At 41.1% G+C, this 19326-nt stretch overlaps 2 protein-coding genes across 6 annotated transcripts in view; one reads left to right on the top strand and one right to left on the bottom strand.

Moving 5' to 3' along the window:
• Positions 1 to 19326, top strand: part of PSPC1 (paraspeckle component 1) — a 96174-nt gene that overhangs the window by 75340 nt on the left and 1508 nt on the right. Inside the window, exons 7-12 of one of the 4 annotated variants that reach the window (XM_082364953.1) lie at positions 4870 to 4890; positions 10476 to 10566; positions 11236 to 11373; positions 11466 to 11560; positions 13832 to 13916; positions 14135 to 16614. In XM_082364953.1, the coding sequence (XP_082221079.1) occupies positions 4870 to 4890; positions 10476 to 10496 (42 nt within the window). In that variant the 3' untranslated portion in view covers positions 10497 to 10566; positions 11236 to 11373; positions 11466 to 11560; positions 13832 to 13916; positions 14135 to 16614. Of the gene's footprint in view, positions 1 to 4869; positions 4891 to 10475; positions 10567 to 11235; positions 11374 to 11465; positions 11561 to 13831; positions 13917 to 14134; positions 16615 to 19326 lie in introns of those variants that run through there. The other 3 variants (XM_082364952.1, XM_082364955.1, XM_082364954.1) reach the window with 3 other exon arrangements.
• Positions 14910 to 19326, bottom strand: part of MPHOSPH8 (M-phase phosphoprotein 8) — a 52974-nt gene continuing 48557 nt past the window's right edge. For both annotated transcript variants that reach the window (XM_082364931.1, XM_082364932.1), the window contains exons 12-14: positions 18594 to 18721; positions 17429 to 17512; positions 14910 to 16996 (exon numbers count right to left, since the gene is read on the bottom strand). In XM_082364931.1, coding sequence (XP_082221057.1) covers positions 16955 to 16996; positions 17429 to 17512; positions 18594 to 18721 — 254 coding nt within the window. In that variant the 3' untranslated portion in view covers positions 14910 to 16954. The remainder of the gene's footprint in view (positions 16997 to 17428; positions 17513 to 18593; positions 18722 to 19326) is intronic.

Here is a 19326-nt window from a genome sequence, read left to right as displayed (position 1 = left end):
AGGTCATTGTTAAGTATGTTTACCAGATCTTTTGGGGACAGTGTTTCATTGATACTTCGTTTTTCCCCCTGTTATATGCTTCATAGCATGTTGTTGGATACATGGGATAGAGCATGTGTGTGAATATGTCTATAGCATAAAATTTCTACTAGTTGAATCACTTGGTCATTGGGTATGTGTGTTTTTAATGTTTTTTATTTTTATTTTTAAAACTTATTTATGTTTGGCTGTGTTGGGTCTTCGTTGCTGCACGTGGGCTTTCTCTAGTTGCGGCGAGCGGGGGCTACTCTTCATTGCGGTGTGCGGGCCTCTCATTGCGGTGGCTTCTGTTGTTGCTGAGCACGGGCTCTAGGTGTGCGGGCTTCAGTAGTTGTGGAATGTGGCCTCAGTAGTTGTGGCTCTTGGGCTCTAGAGTGCAGGCTCAGTAGTTGTGGCGCACGGGGTTAGTTGCTCCACGGCATGTGGGATCTTCCCGGACCAGGGCTCGAACCCGTGTCCCCTTCATTGGCAGGCGGATTCTTAACCACTGCGCCACCAGGGAAGCCCCTTTAACGTTTTTTAGATGCTGTGCTGCCTGTCCTTACAGTGGACAGTGAGAACTTAACGTTATTCCCGCCGGTCCCCAGCCAAGGGCATAAAGTCAGTAAAGGCCAGATGTGGATAAGAACTGGTGGCATCATTGCAGGTAGTAGTAAAAGTTTAGGAAGAGAAATTACACGCGTGAACTGGGGAGAGCCTTGAAGAAGTGTAAAGTTGGCTAATGAGAATTGCAAGAATTCTTGTGTTTTAAATATTAGGTTACATAAGTAGATGCCTATTTCATTAAATAAACTGTGTTAATGTCCTGGGGAGAGTTATCTGTACGTTAGAGTTTTAAATGACGTGGTGAGTATCAACAGTTTCCCTTACTAGAGGTACTGCGTGAGTTTAATAATGGCTCAGTGTATTCTTTGTGATAGACGAGGGCATTTGACTCAAATTCAGAAATCTTCATTTAAAAAAAATTCTACAGTTCTTCAGCGATGGGAATGAACATTATTAACATTGGTGTGCCTGACTTGAAGTTCCTTTCTTAAATATCAAGAATAGGAAGGGGCTTCCCTGGTGGCGCAGTGGTTGAGAATCTGCCTGCCAATGCAGGGGACACGGGTTCGAGCCCTGGTCTGGGAAGATCCCACATGCCGCGGAGCAACTAGGCCCGTGAGCCACAATTACTGAGCCTGCGCGTCTGGAGCCTGTGCTCCGCAACAAGAGAGGTCGCGATAGTGAGAGGCCCGCGCACCGTGATGAAGAGTGGCCCCCGCTTGCCACAACTAGAGAAAGCCCTCGCACAGAAACGAAGACCCAACACAGCCAAAAATAAATAAATTAATTAAAAAAAAAAATAGGAAGAACCGAAAAGTCTTTCTTTTAGAAGAATCCTTCCCCTCCCGTTTGCTGTTCATATTAAAATTTCACTTTGAATTTTAAATCTTGTATTACTTGGAAATACTGGAGGGGGAGATACTTCATTTACACACCAAAAAGGGCGGAGTCTCTTAAGCTGTATTTTAAGTTAGCTTTACCTAGAATTAATAAACTATTAAAAAACACTTGTGTTCATTCCCAAAGAATTATGGTTTGTTATTCAGTGAATTATTATATAAATTTGAACACTTCATAGCAAAATGAAATGATTTTTTTTAATTAAAAAGTTTCTGTTTCTTAAGATAGTAGTAATTATGTGTACTTTGTACACCCAAGGACTGAATGAGTGTAGTTTGCTGTTTGAAAAATTGGAATCCCCTTGGTCACAGGTCACTTTTACCAGTATCCATTGTCATTGTGAAGTGTTCTCTCTCCGAGGTGTAACCAGAGAGGAAAGGTTGTTTTGTTTCCTCATGCGTCGTGGTTATTAGATCACGTGGTGTGGCCGGGCCAGGGCCGTGGACACAGCCGGGAGTGCACATCACTGGGCCGGGGAGACAGATTTGTCCATTTTAGCTCGGATGGTCGGGGAGGCCTCCCTGAGCAGGAGGAGGCTTCTGAGCTGATGTGAATGACAAGAGGAGGAGACTTGGCAAGTTGGACTTGAAGGCAAGCCCAGTTCAAGCTGAGGGTGTACCATTTAGCAAGGAAGGGATTGTGGCTGGAATGGAGTGAACCAGGCCAAGGGTGTTCTCAGCCCTCTTTTTTTCCCCATTTTTGTCTGACTGAGGCCCCCAACCCTCCCATTCAGTGAAACTTCAGCACCGCAAATAGCTGTTTATATACTGTATTTGTGCTTTACACATAAAAAGAGTTAAGATTTTTGCCATCCAACTCATTTTCTCCCTCTTGGGGCAGTTCTGGCCCATTGAGAACACAAGACTAGAGCAGCATGTGCCAAGGCCACAAGGCTCACTTGATGAAATGAGAAGCCGTAGGAAGGGCTTGGGCTGGGCAGTGATGCGACCTGGTTTATGGTTCAGAAAAGACTTGTGGCTGCTCCCGGGGACTTGACTGAAGGAGACCCCAGGGGGCAGGCAGACCATCCAGACCAGTCAGTCCAGAGAGGCGGACGGTAGCTGGGCTTGGTCCCCCAAGGCTACTAATGACCGGGAGACGGAAGAGGAGGGAGAGTAGATGGGTACCGCACTGATGGTCATAGATGAAAGGTGTCTGTTTAATGCTCAGGGCAGCTCGGGCCAGGTGCCCCCTGAGACACACAGGGAGGTTACCTATGGACCCCACTGAACTGTAGCCAGGAAACGGAAGGAGAAATTTGAGTCTGATTTTCAACCTAGATACCATTTAAGTTTCCTATTTTTCAGTCATTTGGATATAGCTAGATGATCACACACACACAAATTTACAGTGGTCAAAACCCCAGAGTTATTTCAGCTCGCTTCCTCCCTCCCTCCCTCCCTCCTTCCCTCCCTCCTTCCTTTCTATATTTGGCTGCGTTGGGTCTTCGTTGCTGTGCGCAGGCTTTCTCTAGTTGCGGCGAGCGGGGGCTACTCTTTGTTGCCCTGCGGGGGCTTCTCATTGCAGTGGCTTCTCGTTGTGGAGCATGGGCTCTAGGCACGCGGGCTTCAGTAGTTGTGGCACATGGGCTCAGCTGCTCCGCGGCATGTGGGATCTTCCCGGACCAGGGCTCAAACCCGTGTCCCCTGCATTGGTAAGTGGATTCTTTTTTTTTTTTTTTTTTTTTAAATTAATTAATTTATTTTTGGCTGTGTTGGGTCTTCGTTTCTGTGCGAGGGCTTTCTCTAGTTGCGGCAAGCGGGAGCCTCTCTTCATCGCCGTGTGCGGGCCTCTCACTATCGCAGCCTCTCTTGTTGGGAGCACAGGCTCCAGACTCGCAGGCTCAGTAGTTGTGGCTCACGGGCCTAGTTGCTCCGCGGCATGTGGGATCTTCCCAGACCAGGGCTCGAACCCGTGTCCCCTGCATTGGCAGGCAGACTCTCAACCACTGAGCCATCAGGGAGGTCCTGGTAAGTGGATTCTTAACCACTGCACCATCAAGGAAGCCCCTGTTTCAGCTTTTTGTTTTGTCTCATCGGGAACCTGCCCCCTATATTTTGTGCCTTTGATTCCATACTTCTTTCTGGGGAGTCAGTTTAAACGCCTGCCTACTCATTTTTGCTTTACTGCAGTAGGAGTGCTCATGCATTAGTATGTGAACAGTTTCAGTTGAATTCCATTTGTTTCTGTTAGAATTCAGAGATTCTGAACCACTGTATTGAGGGATGCTGCTGTGAATTCCCTACGGCGTAGGGGCTCTCATTGCACGTGCTCACTGCATTTGGTTGAACCCGTGAACAGGCAGCTTTTCCAGGCTCACGCTGGAGTTAAGTCAAAGTGAGATTTTTTAATATCACACAGTTTTTTGTCAAAGTTGAGTGTTCTCGTAAGCCTTCGTGGTGACTGAAAGCGGGAAGTAGCATATATGGTCTAAAAAAGGGAGTAGAGGGGGCTCTGAGGCACCCACACCACTTGGGAGGTCCTGTCTGGCTTTGAGGAGGGGGCTCGGGGTCCCCGGCCGAGCAGTGGGACAGGGGGCAGCCTCCGAGCTTTGCTGAGGCGGGTGTGTTGCATGTTCAAATGATGTCGAGACACAAAAAGTTAAGAAGTGAGATTTATGACTGTATTTTATGGGGTTTTTATGCCTTGTTTTTGTGTTTTCTGTTAATCTGGTTTGCACAGTCTTAATTTCTCAAACTCTGGTAATCAGTAACCAGGAAATTCTGTGCATTTTTAAAATATGACACAAGATTTTTTAAAAAACTCTCCCATTTTTAGACTTTTCAGTCCCTTTTTTAAGATGAAATGTTGGCATCTTGTGTTCAGAATAAAGCATTAAAATGTTTAACCACCTCAGCGTATTTTCACGTAAATACCATTTAGGACACACTGACTCAGAAGCAGCTCCCAGCAAGGAGGGCTTGGTAGAAGGTGCTCAGGGAAAAGGAGCGTCCTGGCCTCACCACTGACAGCGCAGCGCCTGTTTTTTACCCTGCGTTTAAGTACATTTAAATAGATGATCAACTCACAACAATTCACATTAAACTTGTTTGGTGTTTGAGTGGTTTCTCCCCAGTACAACATTGTGATGTTATTTACTGCATATGAATGCATAATGGATTCTGCCAGAAATGTTTTTCCTAGTTTGTTGATTTACATGGTATCTTCAAAGTAAGTAACAGTAGATGCTGTTTTTAAGTGGTTTTAAGTATATGTTGAAAAATACACTTATTATCAAAAATAAATTTGATAATTATCAAATTATCATTTGGTAATTCATTCTAGTTCCTTTTCATTATATATGAATATGGTTAATTCGTGAAATAACTACTGTGGGATTCTTTGATGTGGCAATAATTTACTTGGAATATTGAACTTTTACAGAAAACCGTGGACGCTGAACATGTAAGTTCATAATGATCATGTCATCTTGAACTAAAAATGCAGTTTTTTGTTGATGTAGTTGAACTTGTTTTTAAAACTTAACCTCATTATGGAACCACAGAGGCAGGATTTCTTTGACTCTTTTGGGCAGGGCACTTGAGAAATCTTAGGTGATTGTAAGACGATAACACTGCTGGGTTTTTTCCTTTTGTTTTGAACAGTTTTACTTTTTGTTTGTTTGTTTAACTTGAAATGCCTTCGTAGGAATCTGGGGACAGAATTCAGTTTGAAAATTTTCAGTGGTATCTTTCACTTCCAAGGCCTTTTTTCTCTCATCACAGTTGCCTTGCAGATATGGCAAATAGATACAGGTCTGGGCCTTTGAAACTGAGTTAATGTTAACTTTTCTTACAGGCACTAATTATGTTTCGTAAAATTATCAATTTGTACTTTATTAGATTTTATATGAATCTTTGCTGAACTTTACGTTGATAACTACAGTAAATGTTATTTATGACCTTTGCGGAAAAAGATGGCATGTAGTATCAGTAAATTATTCTCCTGAAAATTTTAGTTGCCCTCAATAAAGCTGAATTTTTTTTTTTTTTGGCTGCACCGTGCAGCATATGGGATCTTATTTTCCTGACCAGGGATTGAACCCGTGCCCCCATGCAGTGGAAGCACAGAGTCTTAACCACTGGACCAACAGTGAAGTCCCAAAGCTGAAGAAACTTTTAAAAAATAAATGTGCCTTGTGCCTAAAAAGAAAAAGTTTCAGTCTTTATTTGTTTCTTCAGTATTTTCCAGATTTCAGTGTTATGTAATACTTATCAGTGATAGATGATTCTTACCTATTTACTTGAACATGACCTTATTTTACATACTTACTTCTTTTTTTAAAAAAATTAATTTATTTTTGGCTGCCTTGGGTCTTCATTGCTGTGCAGGCCTTCTCTAGTCGCCGTGAGCGGGGACTACTCTTTGTTGTGGTGCACGGGCTTCTCATTGCGGTGGCCTCTTTTGTTGCGGAGCACAGGCTCCAGACGCGCAGGCTCAGTAGTTGTGGCTCACGGGCCCAGTTGCTCCGCGGCATGTGGGATCTTCCCAGACCAGGGCTCGAACCCGTGTCCCCTGCATTGGCAGGCAGACTCCCAACCACTGCGCCACCAGGGAAGCCCTAAGTACTTATTTCTTAATTTTGAGTTGCTACATGAACTTTAAAATAAATTCTTTTCTGATTCTTTAATTTAAAAATAATTAAAATTTTGCTTTTTAAAAATTTGGACTTGCCTGTTATGCAAAATTTGTGAGTTTTGTTTGGCAAAACAAACTGATAGCCTCAGTTTTCATAAACTTTAGAACTTGTGTGCTCTTTTCCAGTCCGTCCATTCTGTGTCAGGGGCAACAATTTGTCTAGTTTGATCATCATATGTTAGTTTTCGTTTCTGAACTTCATACTAATAGAATCTTACAATGTATACACTTTTGCCTGTGGCCTTTTTCACTGGACATAGTGTTTTTGAGATTCACATATGTTGTTGCATGTGTCTTATTACCCCTGAGTGGACATGCCACACTTCGTTGAGTCTCCTGTTGATATATTCTTGGAGCAGTTTCCAGTTTGGGGTTGTTAAGAATAAATCTGCTCTGAACATTCTTCTACAAATCACACTTTTCATTTTTCATGGGGAAAATACTAGGAGTGGAGTTGCTGAGTGTAGGGCATGTGTATGTTTCTTAGAAACAGCCAAGCAGCTTTCCATAGTCAGCTCGGCCTCGTACCCCTTGAGCAGTGGTGGATCCTTGCCAGCGTCAGTGTTGTCAGTCACGTCAGTCTTCGCCATTATTGTGTGTGGAGGCATATCACTGTGGTTTAATTTACGTTTCTCTGTACCTTCTGATGTTGAATACCTTTTCATATACTTTTGGCCATTCAGAGACCTTTTCTTGTGAAGTACATTTGCCCTTCTCTTATTCACCATGCTCTTAATTGCTGTTTATAACTAGGTTGTGTGGTTTCACTACCGGCTGATGTAAGACTCACCGATCTATGTATAACCTATGATATTTTAAAAAAAAGATTAGGTAGCTTTATTAGAATTCTGAAAAGCCAGATGATATTGGGAATCCAAAATCGAATGTTCATATTATGGATTTTTGTATAATACCAGCTGAAAGACGGAAGTTATTTATTACATAATTGAACTTGTGGTGTCTGGCAACTTGTGATAACTTGGGTGGAAGATCCATGGATGTGATAGAAAATCAAAGCCTTAGTTTGTTATTTTTATTGCAAATTTTCAACCCGAAAGAGTCATGTGAAAATTAAACATGTTGAGAAAATTTGCCTTCTAATTAATTAAGTCAATTTGAAGTATATATATATATATATATATATTTTAAATAAATAAATAAATTTATTTATTTATTTATTTATGGCTGCGTTGGGTCTTTGTTGCTGTGCACGGCTTTCTCTAGTTGGGGCAAGCGGGGGCTACTCTTCGTTGCGGTGCGCGGGCTTCTCATTGCGGTGGCTTCTCTTGTTGTGGAGCACAGGCTCTAGGCGCACGGGCTTCAGTAGTTGTGGCTCGCGGGCTCTAGAGCACAGGCTCAGTAGTTGTGGCTCGCGGGCTCTAGAGCACAGACTCAGTAGTTGAGGCGCACATGGGCTTAGTTGCTCCGTGGCATGTGGGATCTTCCTGGACCAGGGCTTGAACCCGTGTCTCCTGCATTGGCAGGCGGATTCTTAACCACTACGCCACCAGGGAAGCCCCAATATTTTCTTATTTGTTCATCAGTTGAAGTTGTATTACACTGTATTACATCAAAAAGCAGGGAAGAATATGTAGTTGTATTAGCATGGGTTTTACAGGTTTACAGCTTTCATGGGTGTTTTTTCAAGTTTCCTTGGGAAATGATGACTTGAATTTTTGGCCTTAATCTTTTTGATATACTGTTCTCTTAAGTCACAAACTGTTTCTCTGTATTCTTTGAAGATACATTCTTTGTTGCTTAAAGAGAATCTGTTAGGTAACAGAAGAATAAAATTATTTCAGTGAAGAGTATACTGCATATTTTGGCTGTTGTGAATTGCCTGTAGTAATAGCATTTGGTTTATTTATTATTTTAGCAGCCGGTATTGTGGTCTGTGTCTTTGCCATCAAGGCAGAGGGTCACATTCAGTTGTGAACGCTGTTGTGTGTTGAAAGATCTCGGATGGTGACTTTGATCATGTGGACGTCCCCTCCCCCATAGCTACAAATTTCAGAACTTGTTTCTCAGAAGGAGGCCCTGCTGCAGAACAAGCTAATAAAGAATGTGGTTCCTTTATGGTTCGATATCATGGGAGTCTGCTCCAGAGGAGATCATTACCTTTTAGGTTGATTTCTGGCAAGGTATTTTTCAATTTGAGTCATTATTAAAATCCTATTTCTTGGGTTTTTACAATTCATGTGTTGTAATTGGAAGAGCTTTTGTAGAGTATTCCTCAGCCTCCATACTTGTTGAATTATGTAGTATTTATCTTTTATAGTTATTTCTTAGAGTGTACTTCTATTATTTATATATAATTTATATTACATAATACAAACTATGTAGTTTGTTCATGATTGACTTGTGTACTCAGTGGAAAATGAGATATTAGGTACATTGGTACGTAGTTGACCATTAAGAATGTGCCTTCTGTAGTTTTAATGTTTTATTCTTTCAGAAAAGTCATCATAAAAGTGCCTGTGGTATTGGCCGTTCACATTTCTGACTATATGAAAAAAATCTTAGGGTGTGGTTGGAGGAGCCTTTTTTCATTTTTACCAACTATTTCAGATGTGTTGGCATGAGAGGGTAAAATCAAACATTAACTCACACAGTTCTTACCCAGTTTTATCCTAAAATTAATTTAAAACAGACTACTTTTGCCACATAGTTTTGTTACAGTTATGGCTTAAGATTTCAGTTGAAGTCCTTTTCTTAAGGAGTTCCCTGGCAGTCCAGTGGTTAGGACTTGGCACTTTCACTGTCGGGCCTGGGTTCGATCCCTGGGCAGGGAACTAAGGTCCTGCAAGCTGTGTGGCACAGCAAAAAAAAAAACAAAACAGAAAACGTTTTCTTTAAAAGCAGTTGTTGGTTGATTTTCATATTTGGGTATTCTTCAGGATCAGAAAATAAGAAAGTGTATCACCTTTCTAGGCCCTCCCAGATCCGTGACTCCACATCACGAGCGTCACTGCATGGCTGTGGATCAGCACATCCGTGACCGTCTGATGAGAGGTGGTCACAACCCAGTGCACAGTAAACCTGGCCACGTAGTTATAATACCACCTCTTTAAACAGAACTCTAGTGATAGTTCTTTACTATTAAATTAAAGGATTAAGATAAACCACCCTTTTAAAGACTCTTGGCAACTAGAAGTTCCTCAATTCTGGAGATAACCTTTTTAGGTTTCAGCGTAGTTAGTGCTTTGTAAAACTTTCAGGTTCACATTTTTGAAAAGTTGAGAAGACAGTTAAAATTTTTAGTAGTCCTGGTGTCATTGTGTCTTTAAGGATTAAGTAATCCAGTTGCCCAGTTTGATTTATGGTTCCATTTATTCTTCTTGTCATCCTTAACTTTACCAAAGGCAAAGTATATATAAGTGATACAGTTATAAAACCAGTGTAAGAATGCTAGTTGCAGATGGAAGTAATATGCGAGATAATTTTTGTTGATTTATGGCATGCTTTGCTTGAAAAAATATTGAAGGTTTTTAAAGTGGGACCATGGATCCTATTGGATCATTGTGGCGTTATTAGTGGAATCTATGAGTCTGATTAATTCACATGCAGAATTTTGTGTATGTAATTTTTGCATGCACTTTTTGGCGGGGGGGGGTCATACTTCATCCAATTCTCAGGTGAATTTGAGACCCAAATGAGTTTTGAAAACTACCAATTTAGGATAATTATTTCCAGTATCTTTGGGTCATGTACCCTCACTTTAAAAATATTGAGCCCAAAGCTGGGTATTTATTTCTCAGTTGTAATTGTGTACTACTGCGCTGATATTTCAGGTATGTTACAAAACACATTTCATAGGCATGAGGTAACAATAAACATAAACCTGGACCTCAGCAGAAAATCTGGAGTGCCTGCTCTCTCGGTAGGTAAGCAGGTCGTCTTCTGATGGAGCACAGCAGACACGTTTGTGTGCCCTGCCTTGGTACAAGCAGAATAAAATTTTGTACATAGGGTAGGAATCAGGATCCTATGTAGGATCTTGGATTATAAGGGTCTTGGGCTGTGGTGTGCTGAGGGACCAGCCGTCCAGACAAGAGGACCTATGGAAAATAAAAAAGGGAGACTTTTCAGCGTCTTGGATTTAACACTGTTTACTCTGATGCTGAAACAAAATTGAGCTGAATTTTAAGTCAGTTGATGTTCTTAGAGGAAATGAATTGAAAGGAAAATCCTTACTGAATGGACATAATCAGATGAGGTAAAGACTAAAACGGCGTCTTAAGGGAACTTGATTCCTGTCATGGACTGTAGGAAGTGAGTTATCGCTTGTGTTTTTTAATTGATCGTTGAAACTTGTTTTTAAGGGGCTAAGTCTGATTTTATTGTAATCCTAGGGGAAAAGAAAACATGGATGAAGCTACCTGAAATTTGGTTTCCGGGGTGAACCAAAGTCGAGAGACAGGAAACGCTGGAGTCTCCCTTCAGGTCAGCACCTGTTGTCACAGCTCCTTCCGCCCTTCTTCCTGGTCCCCGTGTCAGAGTTAGTGGAATAACACTGCATAGTTCATGGCAAAGTTGAAACCTCCGCTTCTCTGCCTGTCTTCTTATGCAACTCCCAGCGTCACTGCCCTTTTCTTTGAGGAAGATTTCAGGGTATTTTTAGCTCCAAATTGCCCTTGTCTATCCCCACTGGTAGTAATGTGTGTATTGATTTGTCTTCAGGCAAAACTGGACTGGGAATAGCAATGACGTGTTACATGGGTCTTATTTACGAAGGAAAAAAAAATCCCTCTTGTTCTTTAGTGATTCCAAGCCTAAAATTTTAGTCTTGTGGTCCTTTGGAAAGTGTGTACTCTTAAAATGGTTTAATATCATAAATTCAGATTCAAGCTAGGGACACTAGCTCCATTTCTCCCTTGCTGCTTTCCACCCTTTTTTAGAGGATAAGTTTTTCCATTATTTTATTAAGTTTTTTCCATTATTTCTTAAAGACATAAAATTCTTTAGAATCATTTACGCTATGTGATCTGTATGATAGAACTGTGATGATGGTATGTTGCCACCCTAATAGATGCAAAAAGTATTATTTTAAGTATATTTCTTCCCTAACTCCCCACCCCCTTACATGGTGCTTCTAACCTGTTCTTGTTCCAGCTGTGGTCCTGGGAACCAGGAGCTGAGAGCTGCTCGCGAGATGAGAATCCCGGTACACACAGGCTCATCGGATCAGACCGCCCAGTTTCACACGGTTCCAGGGGGTTTGCGTCCAGACTGAGTGAGCAGCGCTGATAGGTACCATACCTTTGGGAAATGTCACCTTTTCAAAGTATCTGATGTCTCGTAGGCACAAAAATGTGACAGCTGTTTCTCGCGCTATTATCCAGCTCTAGAAAATTAACGTTGGGTCGTGGTTCTCAAAGCTGGTCCCTGGATCCACGTCACTGTCACCGGGAAACTTGTTGAAAATGCAGATTCCCAGGTACGTACTTGGTCTCCTGAACAATAAAATCTTCAGGCGCGCGCGCGCGCGTGTGTGTGTGTGGTGGGGTGGAATCCAACAGTTTATTTTTTAAATTTTGGCCATGCTGCACAGCTTATGGGATCTCAGTTCCCCAACCAGGGCTTGAACCCAGGCCATGGCAGTGAAAGTGCCGAGTCCTCACCACTGGGCCGCCAAGGAACTCCGCCCCCCCCAACCCCCCTTTTAATTTATCATGCTTTATTTTTAAAAGCTCTCCAGGTAATTCTGGTTTTTACGGATGAAATTATAATTGCCCTTTGAAATAGGTTTACAGAGAATCACTTTATATTCTTTGGACATTTTGTTGGTATTAAATTTTCCAAGTGTTTCGTTAAGTAGGTTCCTTACTTAAATAAAATTTGAAGAAATAATCTCAAAATATACGAATAAGGAAAAAAAAAACCCCTAATGTACATAGGTGAATTGTGCTGTGATAGTGAAGCTGTGGTTTCATGTGGCCTTTTTTTTTTTTTTAAATATTATCTTTGGTGTCTTTTTTTTTTTTTTTTAATTAATTTATTTATTTATTTATGGCTGTGTTGGGTCTTCGTTTCTGTGCGAGGGCTTTCTCTAGTTGTGGCAAGCGGGGGCCACTCTTCATCGCGGTGCGCGGGCCTCTCACTATCGTAGCCTCTCTTGTTGCGGAGCACAGGCTCCAGACGCGCAGGCTCAGTAGTTGTGGCACACGGGCTTAGTTGCTCCGTGGCATGTGGGATCTTCCCAGACCAGGGCTCGAACTCGTGTCCCCTGCATTGGCAGGCAGACTCTCAACCACTGCACCACCAGGGAAGCCCAATGTGGCCATCTTTTGGTTAACAGTATTCTGGGGTTTTTTTTGTTTGTTTGTGGTTTTTCTTTTTTTCTTTTAGTTAAATAACTGCTTTTCATTCCAGATCTTATTTTCTGGTCAGTGAAAAGAAACTGTTCATTCCAGGAAGAGATTAACTTTATGAAAGTTAAATAAAATGCCAGATATATATATTTAATTCTAGTAGAAGGAAGTAACTTGACAGTTTCCCCTTTTAGAAATCTTATTTAAAACATTGGTTCTCATACTTGGAAGATGCAGCAGAATCTCTTGGATCAGAACACAGACTGCTGGGCCCCCAATCTGTGGTTTAAAGGCCCAGGAATTTTCATTTCTTAACAATGTGGTGCTGCTCTGGGCTGAGGCACAATGAAATACTAGTTGTAGAAAGTTTTATAGGCCAAATATACAAATTCAGGTCTTGAATATTTTTTAGGTTTCCTGATCAGTGATTCTAGCCCAGTAAATTATTTTCTTTATAACTGAAACCTCTTTGTTCTTCCTTTACAAAAATATGCACTACTACTTCCTGTTTTCTAACAATTAGTTTGTCTTTTTTTTTTCAGGTTATTTTGTGGGAGAAAAAAAATTTTTTTTAATTTATTTATTTTTGGCTGCGTTGGGTCTTTGTTGCTGCATGCGGGCTTTCTCTAGTTGCGGGGAGCGGGGGCTACTCTTCGTTGCAGTGTGCGGGCTTCTCATTGTGGTGGCTTCTCTTGTTGCAGAGCACAGGCTCTAGGCACGTGGGCTTCAGTAGTTGTGGCGCACAGGCTTAATTGCTCCGCAGCATGTGGGATCTTCCCAGACCAGGGCTCGAACCCGTGTCCCCTGGATTGGCAGGCGGATTCTTAACCACTGCACCACCAGGGAAGTCCGGGAGAAATTATTTTAACGACACAGGAGAAACAAGCCAGAAGAATCTTTTATTTTTTAATTTATTACTCTATAGAAACAGTCTATGGATACATGAGCAGTTATGACACTTTCATCCAGGTTGTTTTCCTAAGTTATATACTGTCCCCCTGGCACACTTGCTGGCTAATGCTGGCAAACGTTATGGTCACAGAGCAACCACCCCCCCCCCCCCCCAATAAATGGAAATCATTGGAGGGTGTTTTTTTTTATCACCTCATGTAACCTGGAAGTTTGGGTCAGTCCTCAAGAAAGGAACTACTCATAAGAAATTTGGCTTTGTTCAAGTGAGAAAAATCATGTTTTCGCTAACACATATAGCTTGGCCGAAGGGAAGCAAATAACGGGGACGTGAAGTCAAGGCACATACTGGGTGGTGGAGCAGCGGAGCTGATCGGGTAGATTCCACCTGGGGCTGGCTCTCTGGGAGCTCGGATGACTGTTTGCCAATTTCGTTTTAATTTGGTCCTGATCGAATTGTGAACCTCATTGTTACTACCATTTTCCAGCCCAGTAGCAAGGCTCTTCTGTACCAGGAGGGAGCAGTCAGGCCTGGACATCCCAGATTTTGTTGGAAAGGATCATCATCTGCAGGTGAGCAGAGGATGGAGGGAAGTGGTATGGATTCCATCAGTTTTCTTCTGATCCTACTTAGTAAAGCTTTAGAATGTCAAAATAACTTTAGGGGTTTGTACAGTATTATGCTATGAAACATATTAACTGCATGAAATATTAAATTTTTCTAAATTCTTACATATATATGTTCTTGTACATATAAATTTATATACATTTTTTTTTTTTTGGCTGCGCAGCATGTAGGATCTTAGTTCCCCAACCAGGGATCAAACCCACGCCGCCTGCAATGCAAGCGCGGAGTCTCAACCACTGGACCACCAGGGAAGTCCCAAATTTTTCTAAATTCTTCTTTCATTTTATAAACCACCTCTCGGTGTTCTTCTTGTATCCGTGTCCTACTTCTCCCTGGTCTTTGCTGATCATCCTCCTTACACTTGTATGTTTTTCCCTGTTTTTATGCAAAGACACTGGAGTTTCATGGTTAATGCTTTATAAAGGTCTTTTGCTGTCAACTTTCTTGATGCTAAAACCTTGCCAGCGGTAGTAAATTACTAATAAACTAGTAAATTCTCATATAAGGTAACTGAAAGGTCTCCGTGTAACCCTGCCGAGTAGAATTCTAAAAGCAGCACCTGAGCTTCAAATTGCAACCTCCTAACATTCCACTGAATACATTCTACAAATTTAAGAATTTAAGATGGGAATGACTTGAGAAGATAGTGTATGAAGTTGAGTAACTTGTATTCCTGGACTAAATCCAAACTCCTCATCCGACTGTAGTTCAACATTTATTGGCTGGTATTAGGTACTAGGCACTGCTCTTTGGTACTGGGTATTGTAGGCAAAAGGATGTGTAATGTGCTTTCTACTGCAGCATACTAATTAGTGGTGACCAGATCTGGGTGGTATGGTTAGTAAGTTAAATTAATTGGATAACCCAATTACGCATCATGTTCTTACCTCAGTATATACTGGAAAGTAGTGATGGCTGAGGAGTGATGATTTTTAATCAATCAATTTAAGATAAAACTGAAGTAGAAAAATGTGTACTAACTGCTCTTCAGTGAGTCTGGATCAAGAGCCATGCGTCCCGCTTGAAGTTATGACACCGCCCGTGGCCTAGAGGGTGAAGCTCTCTTAGGCATTCTGTACTGTGTGCCCGGTAACTACACAAGCCACAAGGAGATGGCTTTGCTTTCCACAGGTAGTACTAGCATATCTGCAAACCTCTGATAAGGTGCTGCTTGAGAACTGCTTTGTTTTTCAGGGCAGTCATTGTTCACACTTACTTAAATATCAAAGTAGCAGCATTAACTTAAGTATCTGATGCGATTGGCTCCACTTCTCATCATGTGGAGAAGTTCAAGACCTCGTCATCCTGGTCAGAATTTCCCCACCCCAGGGCTATAGAGAGAAGCGAGTTCAGGTGAAAAGAACTGTATTAAACCACACAGCTCTACAGTGGTTATATTCCTAGCGCTCTTGTAAAGGCGTTACCTAGGCCTGCTTTTTAGGTGACGGGAATGTTCTTTAGAAACCCATTTCTCTCACGTGTATTGGACAGGGTGCACCGCTGCTGACACAGATCTCGTGGCTGTGAGGTTAGACGCAGTAGGAGTACAGCATTCAGTATAGTTGAAAAGTCTAATCCCAGCCCTTGTTTAGCTAAACTATACATTTCGTATCCACCTTGTTTTGAAGTCCTGAGACTTCAGATAGAAAGAAGCTAGAAAGACCAGCCATTGTGGTATTTTATTGAGGAAACTAGGAAAAGGCAGTTGTACTCTGAAAAATCTATACAGTGTGTGTGGTTAGCTCTTAGTATCCACAGTTTCTGCATCCACAGACTCAACAAACCACAGATGGAAAATAACTGGGGAAAAAAAAAATTTTCCAGCAAGTTCCAAAAAGCAAAACTTGAATTTGCTGCACACCAGGAACTCTTTACATAGAATTTACACTGCATTTACAACTATCTACATAGCATTTACCTTGTATTAGGTATTGTAAATTAATCCAGACATGACTTAAAGTATATGGGGGGGATACGCAAGGGGTTAAATGCAAATATGACACAAGGACTTGAGCATCCTCGGATCTTGGTATCTGAGGGGGGGGTCCTGGAACCAATTCCCCATGGATGATGAGGGATGACGTATGTGACATTCTGAAATTTTTTCATTAAAATTGTAACCCACGCAATTATAAAACTGATCTGGAAATTAACAATTTTATACATACATTTCCATAACCCAGACAGCTTGATTCATTAGTTTGCCAAATATTTCTTGAAAGAATATAAGCATTAGACCTGTGGGCAGTCACCCTTCTCAGGAGGCAGAGTGTGGCAAAGCCTGGCTGGCATTCCCAGTGTTCAAAATAAGTAAGTAACAAGATCTGGCTGTTCAGAATGACTTGGATTCCAAGAACAAAGATAAAGTTCACATGTAATATCCCCTTTTATGCTCATAATGTCTGGTTTCTGGTTTTTTTTGCTATTATCTCAGATTCTGATTTATTATCTTCTCAAACAATAAAGGGTAACTGCAAATATACAAAGTTGTCACCTACTCGGGATCTGTGTCAGTGGCCCGTTGGGAAGATCAGACCTCCTCCCTCGAACCTGCCTACCACCTTAGATTAGTCCTACTTCAAGGGCTGCAAACTCACACCTTAACTTAGTGCTAACGTTCCCACTGGATTTTTTTTTTTTTTTTGTAAACACAAAAATTCACTAGGGCTAGTAAAAAATTTCAAGTTAAAAAAAGTTTTAATTAAATAATCCTCATATGAACCATTCCACATTGTGGAAAAACATACAGTCTGGACACAATATCTAGATTTCAGAACACTGGCACAAATACTTACATCTGTGTTTTATATGTTAGATGCACCATGCCCCATCTCTCAGACTGTAACAGGTGACAGGCCTTAAATGCAAGAGGCTTACAGAAGAAACTTTTTTAATTTGGAAGTGTGAGCTGTGCCAGAATTCCAAACTGCTTTGAAGAGTGTTTAGAAATAGGTCTGAGAATAACTCTCTCCCAATTCTTTGGTCATTGCAGCTGTACTCTGTATGCACCTATTAGCAACTTAACCTGTTGAAAGAAAAAAAGCATATATTTCAAGAGTTCCCCTTTGTTAGTTAGTTAGAAGAGGGGAAAAAAAGCACACATGGGCAAGACTTGTTTCCCTTCTTTGGCAATACTGTCAAATTGGTTATCAGTGTGGGTTGTTAGACTACCATTATTTTAATTAAAAAGTCCAATTGGGTTTTTAGGTTACTACGTTAATTGTACTGTTACACAGACTGTTCTGGTCCTGATAGTGATCATACATGTGGCAATTAAATATCAAAAGCACAGAACATCACCAGACTGCTGCACACCATGGATATCAAAGAGGGTTGAACCCATTTCAGACCCAGGCAGGCACACCAGGAACAGCATGACATTCCTGAAAATCTTCTCTAATAACGTGACCTGAAGGAACGACCTGAGCAGTGACAGCAGATGCAAGGAGATTCTCACCTTAGCAGACGGCGCTTCCGTCAACCTTATAAAGAGTTTATTGAGGCCTGCGGCAGGGCTGAACGAGTAAACAAAATGACTGTCCTGGGGAAGAGACCAAAAGATAGATCAGCATTTTTGCAGACAGACTTCTCCATCTAGACACAGCCAGACTCCAGAAACCTTTAAGACTCTAATGATGTAGAAGAAAATACAAGTTTGTTTGAATTTCTTTATAAGACAACATGCTGTGATTTCTTTACTTTTCCATTGCGTTAAAGAGAGAACATTTTTCTGGAAAAACAATATATAGATTAAAAATTTCGGCATTAGAATGTATCCAGCCATATACAGCATGCACGTTAAAAAATCTTCATAACCAGTTAATTTAAATTCACCCTAAGGAGAGAATTTTATATGTGGCAAAGGAAACATAGGCAACGATTCTTCAAGGGCATTTTTAATGCTAAAGAATGTACATAGCCACTAGTAGTTTAGTTATTATATATTTGTATTTTAAAACGTTCACAGTGGGGCTTCCCTGGTGGCGCAGTGGTTAAGAATCTGCCTGCCAATGCATGGGGCACGGGTTTGAGCCCTGGTCCGGGAAGATCCCACATGCCACGAAGCAGCTTTAAGACCGTGTGCCACGACTACTGAAGCCCACGCGCCTAGAGCCCGTGCTCCGCCATAATGAGAAGCCACCGGAATGAGAAGCCCACGCGCAGCAACGAAGACCCAACGCAGCCAAAAATAAAAAATTTATAAGACAAAAAGTTCACAATGAATAAAAATCAAAATTATACTGTGATTACCTAAAATTAAACTAAGCATAAATACAACCAGTGCTATTCAGTGCTTATATTTCGGTTTTGAACCATGCACAGGCATGCTTTTCTTCCTTTTTGAATTCCCTAAATTTCCTTTAAGTGATCATTTGTAATTATAGTGGCATTAAAAGGCATAATATTTAAATAGGATGTTTCTTGTACCATAAGAATTTATCTTCAAAACGTTAGTTCCAAGACTTGGTAAACATAATTTAAAGCACAGATACCAATTAAAACAATTTACGATTATGGATTATTGCCATTTCCAACAACTACAGTTAACAGAAGAATTTATGTCATCTGTGCTTTTGATCAGAAGACTGTACTCCTCAGTAATGAACTATAGAAACTCTTACCAGGAAAACAGGGAGTTGAAATTTATCATTTAAAACAACAGCTTGTACACTACACGGTCCACAGAGGCGAGCAATGACCTCTTTACCCAAAAAGTTTGCGTGGAAAATAAACAGCAGGACGCCGGAGCCTGAATTGGGGAGATACAAATAGAGATTTTAATTCCCAACCCACCAAGGCCACTTTGCAGAGCCTGAGGGAGGAGGCCCGGTACCCCGCCCTCGTTTGCAAGATTTGAGCGGTCCTCCAGGTGCAAAACCTGCTGGTGTTTATCTAGTGCTTTTCAGACCGCAGAACCCTTTTTACTTTTAGTCTGAGTAGCTACTGACAGCTCATCAACAGGCTTTTTAAATACGCTTTTTCTACACTAAAGTTATTATTTTTTTAAGTGGTATTTAAAAGTTCCTACTGAATTTATAAGTGTCAATGGAAGCGAAACCTGTGGACTGTGGTTTTTGAGTGTGGGTTTGAGGAATTTTCCACTGTCTTCCACATACTATTTTGCCTTTTCTGAATTTTCTTATAATGCCAAAAAAAATCTCATTTTGAAAAAAAAAAGTTTGGGTAAGATTTGAAGCTTTTGAATATGCAAAATATTCTGCAAGATTCATTCTCTGAACAAAAACTGTACTTTTGATAATATGAAAGATACATGAGTTGTTTTTTAATATGATGTTAAAAACTTGTGAACGAGGAGACTTCATAAAAAGACCCCAAAGAATGACTGGCTTTAAA

The sequence above is a fragment of the Balaenoptera borealis genome, assembly GCF_965194805.1.
Source record: "Balaenoptera borealis genome assembly, chromosome: 18".
In the NCBI taxonomy this organism is placed as follows: domain Eukaryota; kingdom Metazoa; phylum Chordata; class Mammalia; order Artiodactyla; family Balaenopteridae; genus Balaenoptera; species Balaenoptera borealis.
Note: the sequence above shows the minus strand (reverse complement) of the source record. Positions and strands in the feature narration are given on the sequence as shown.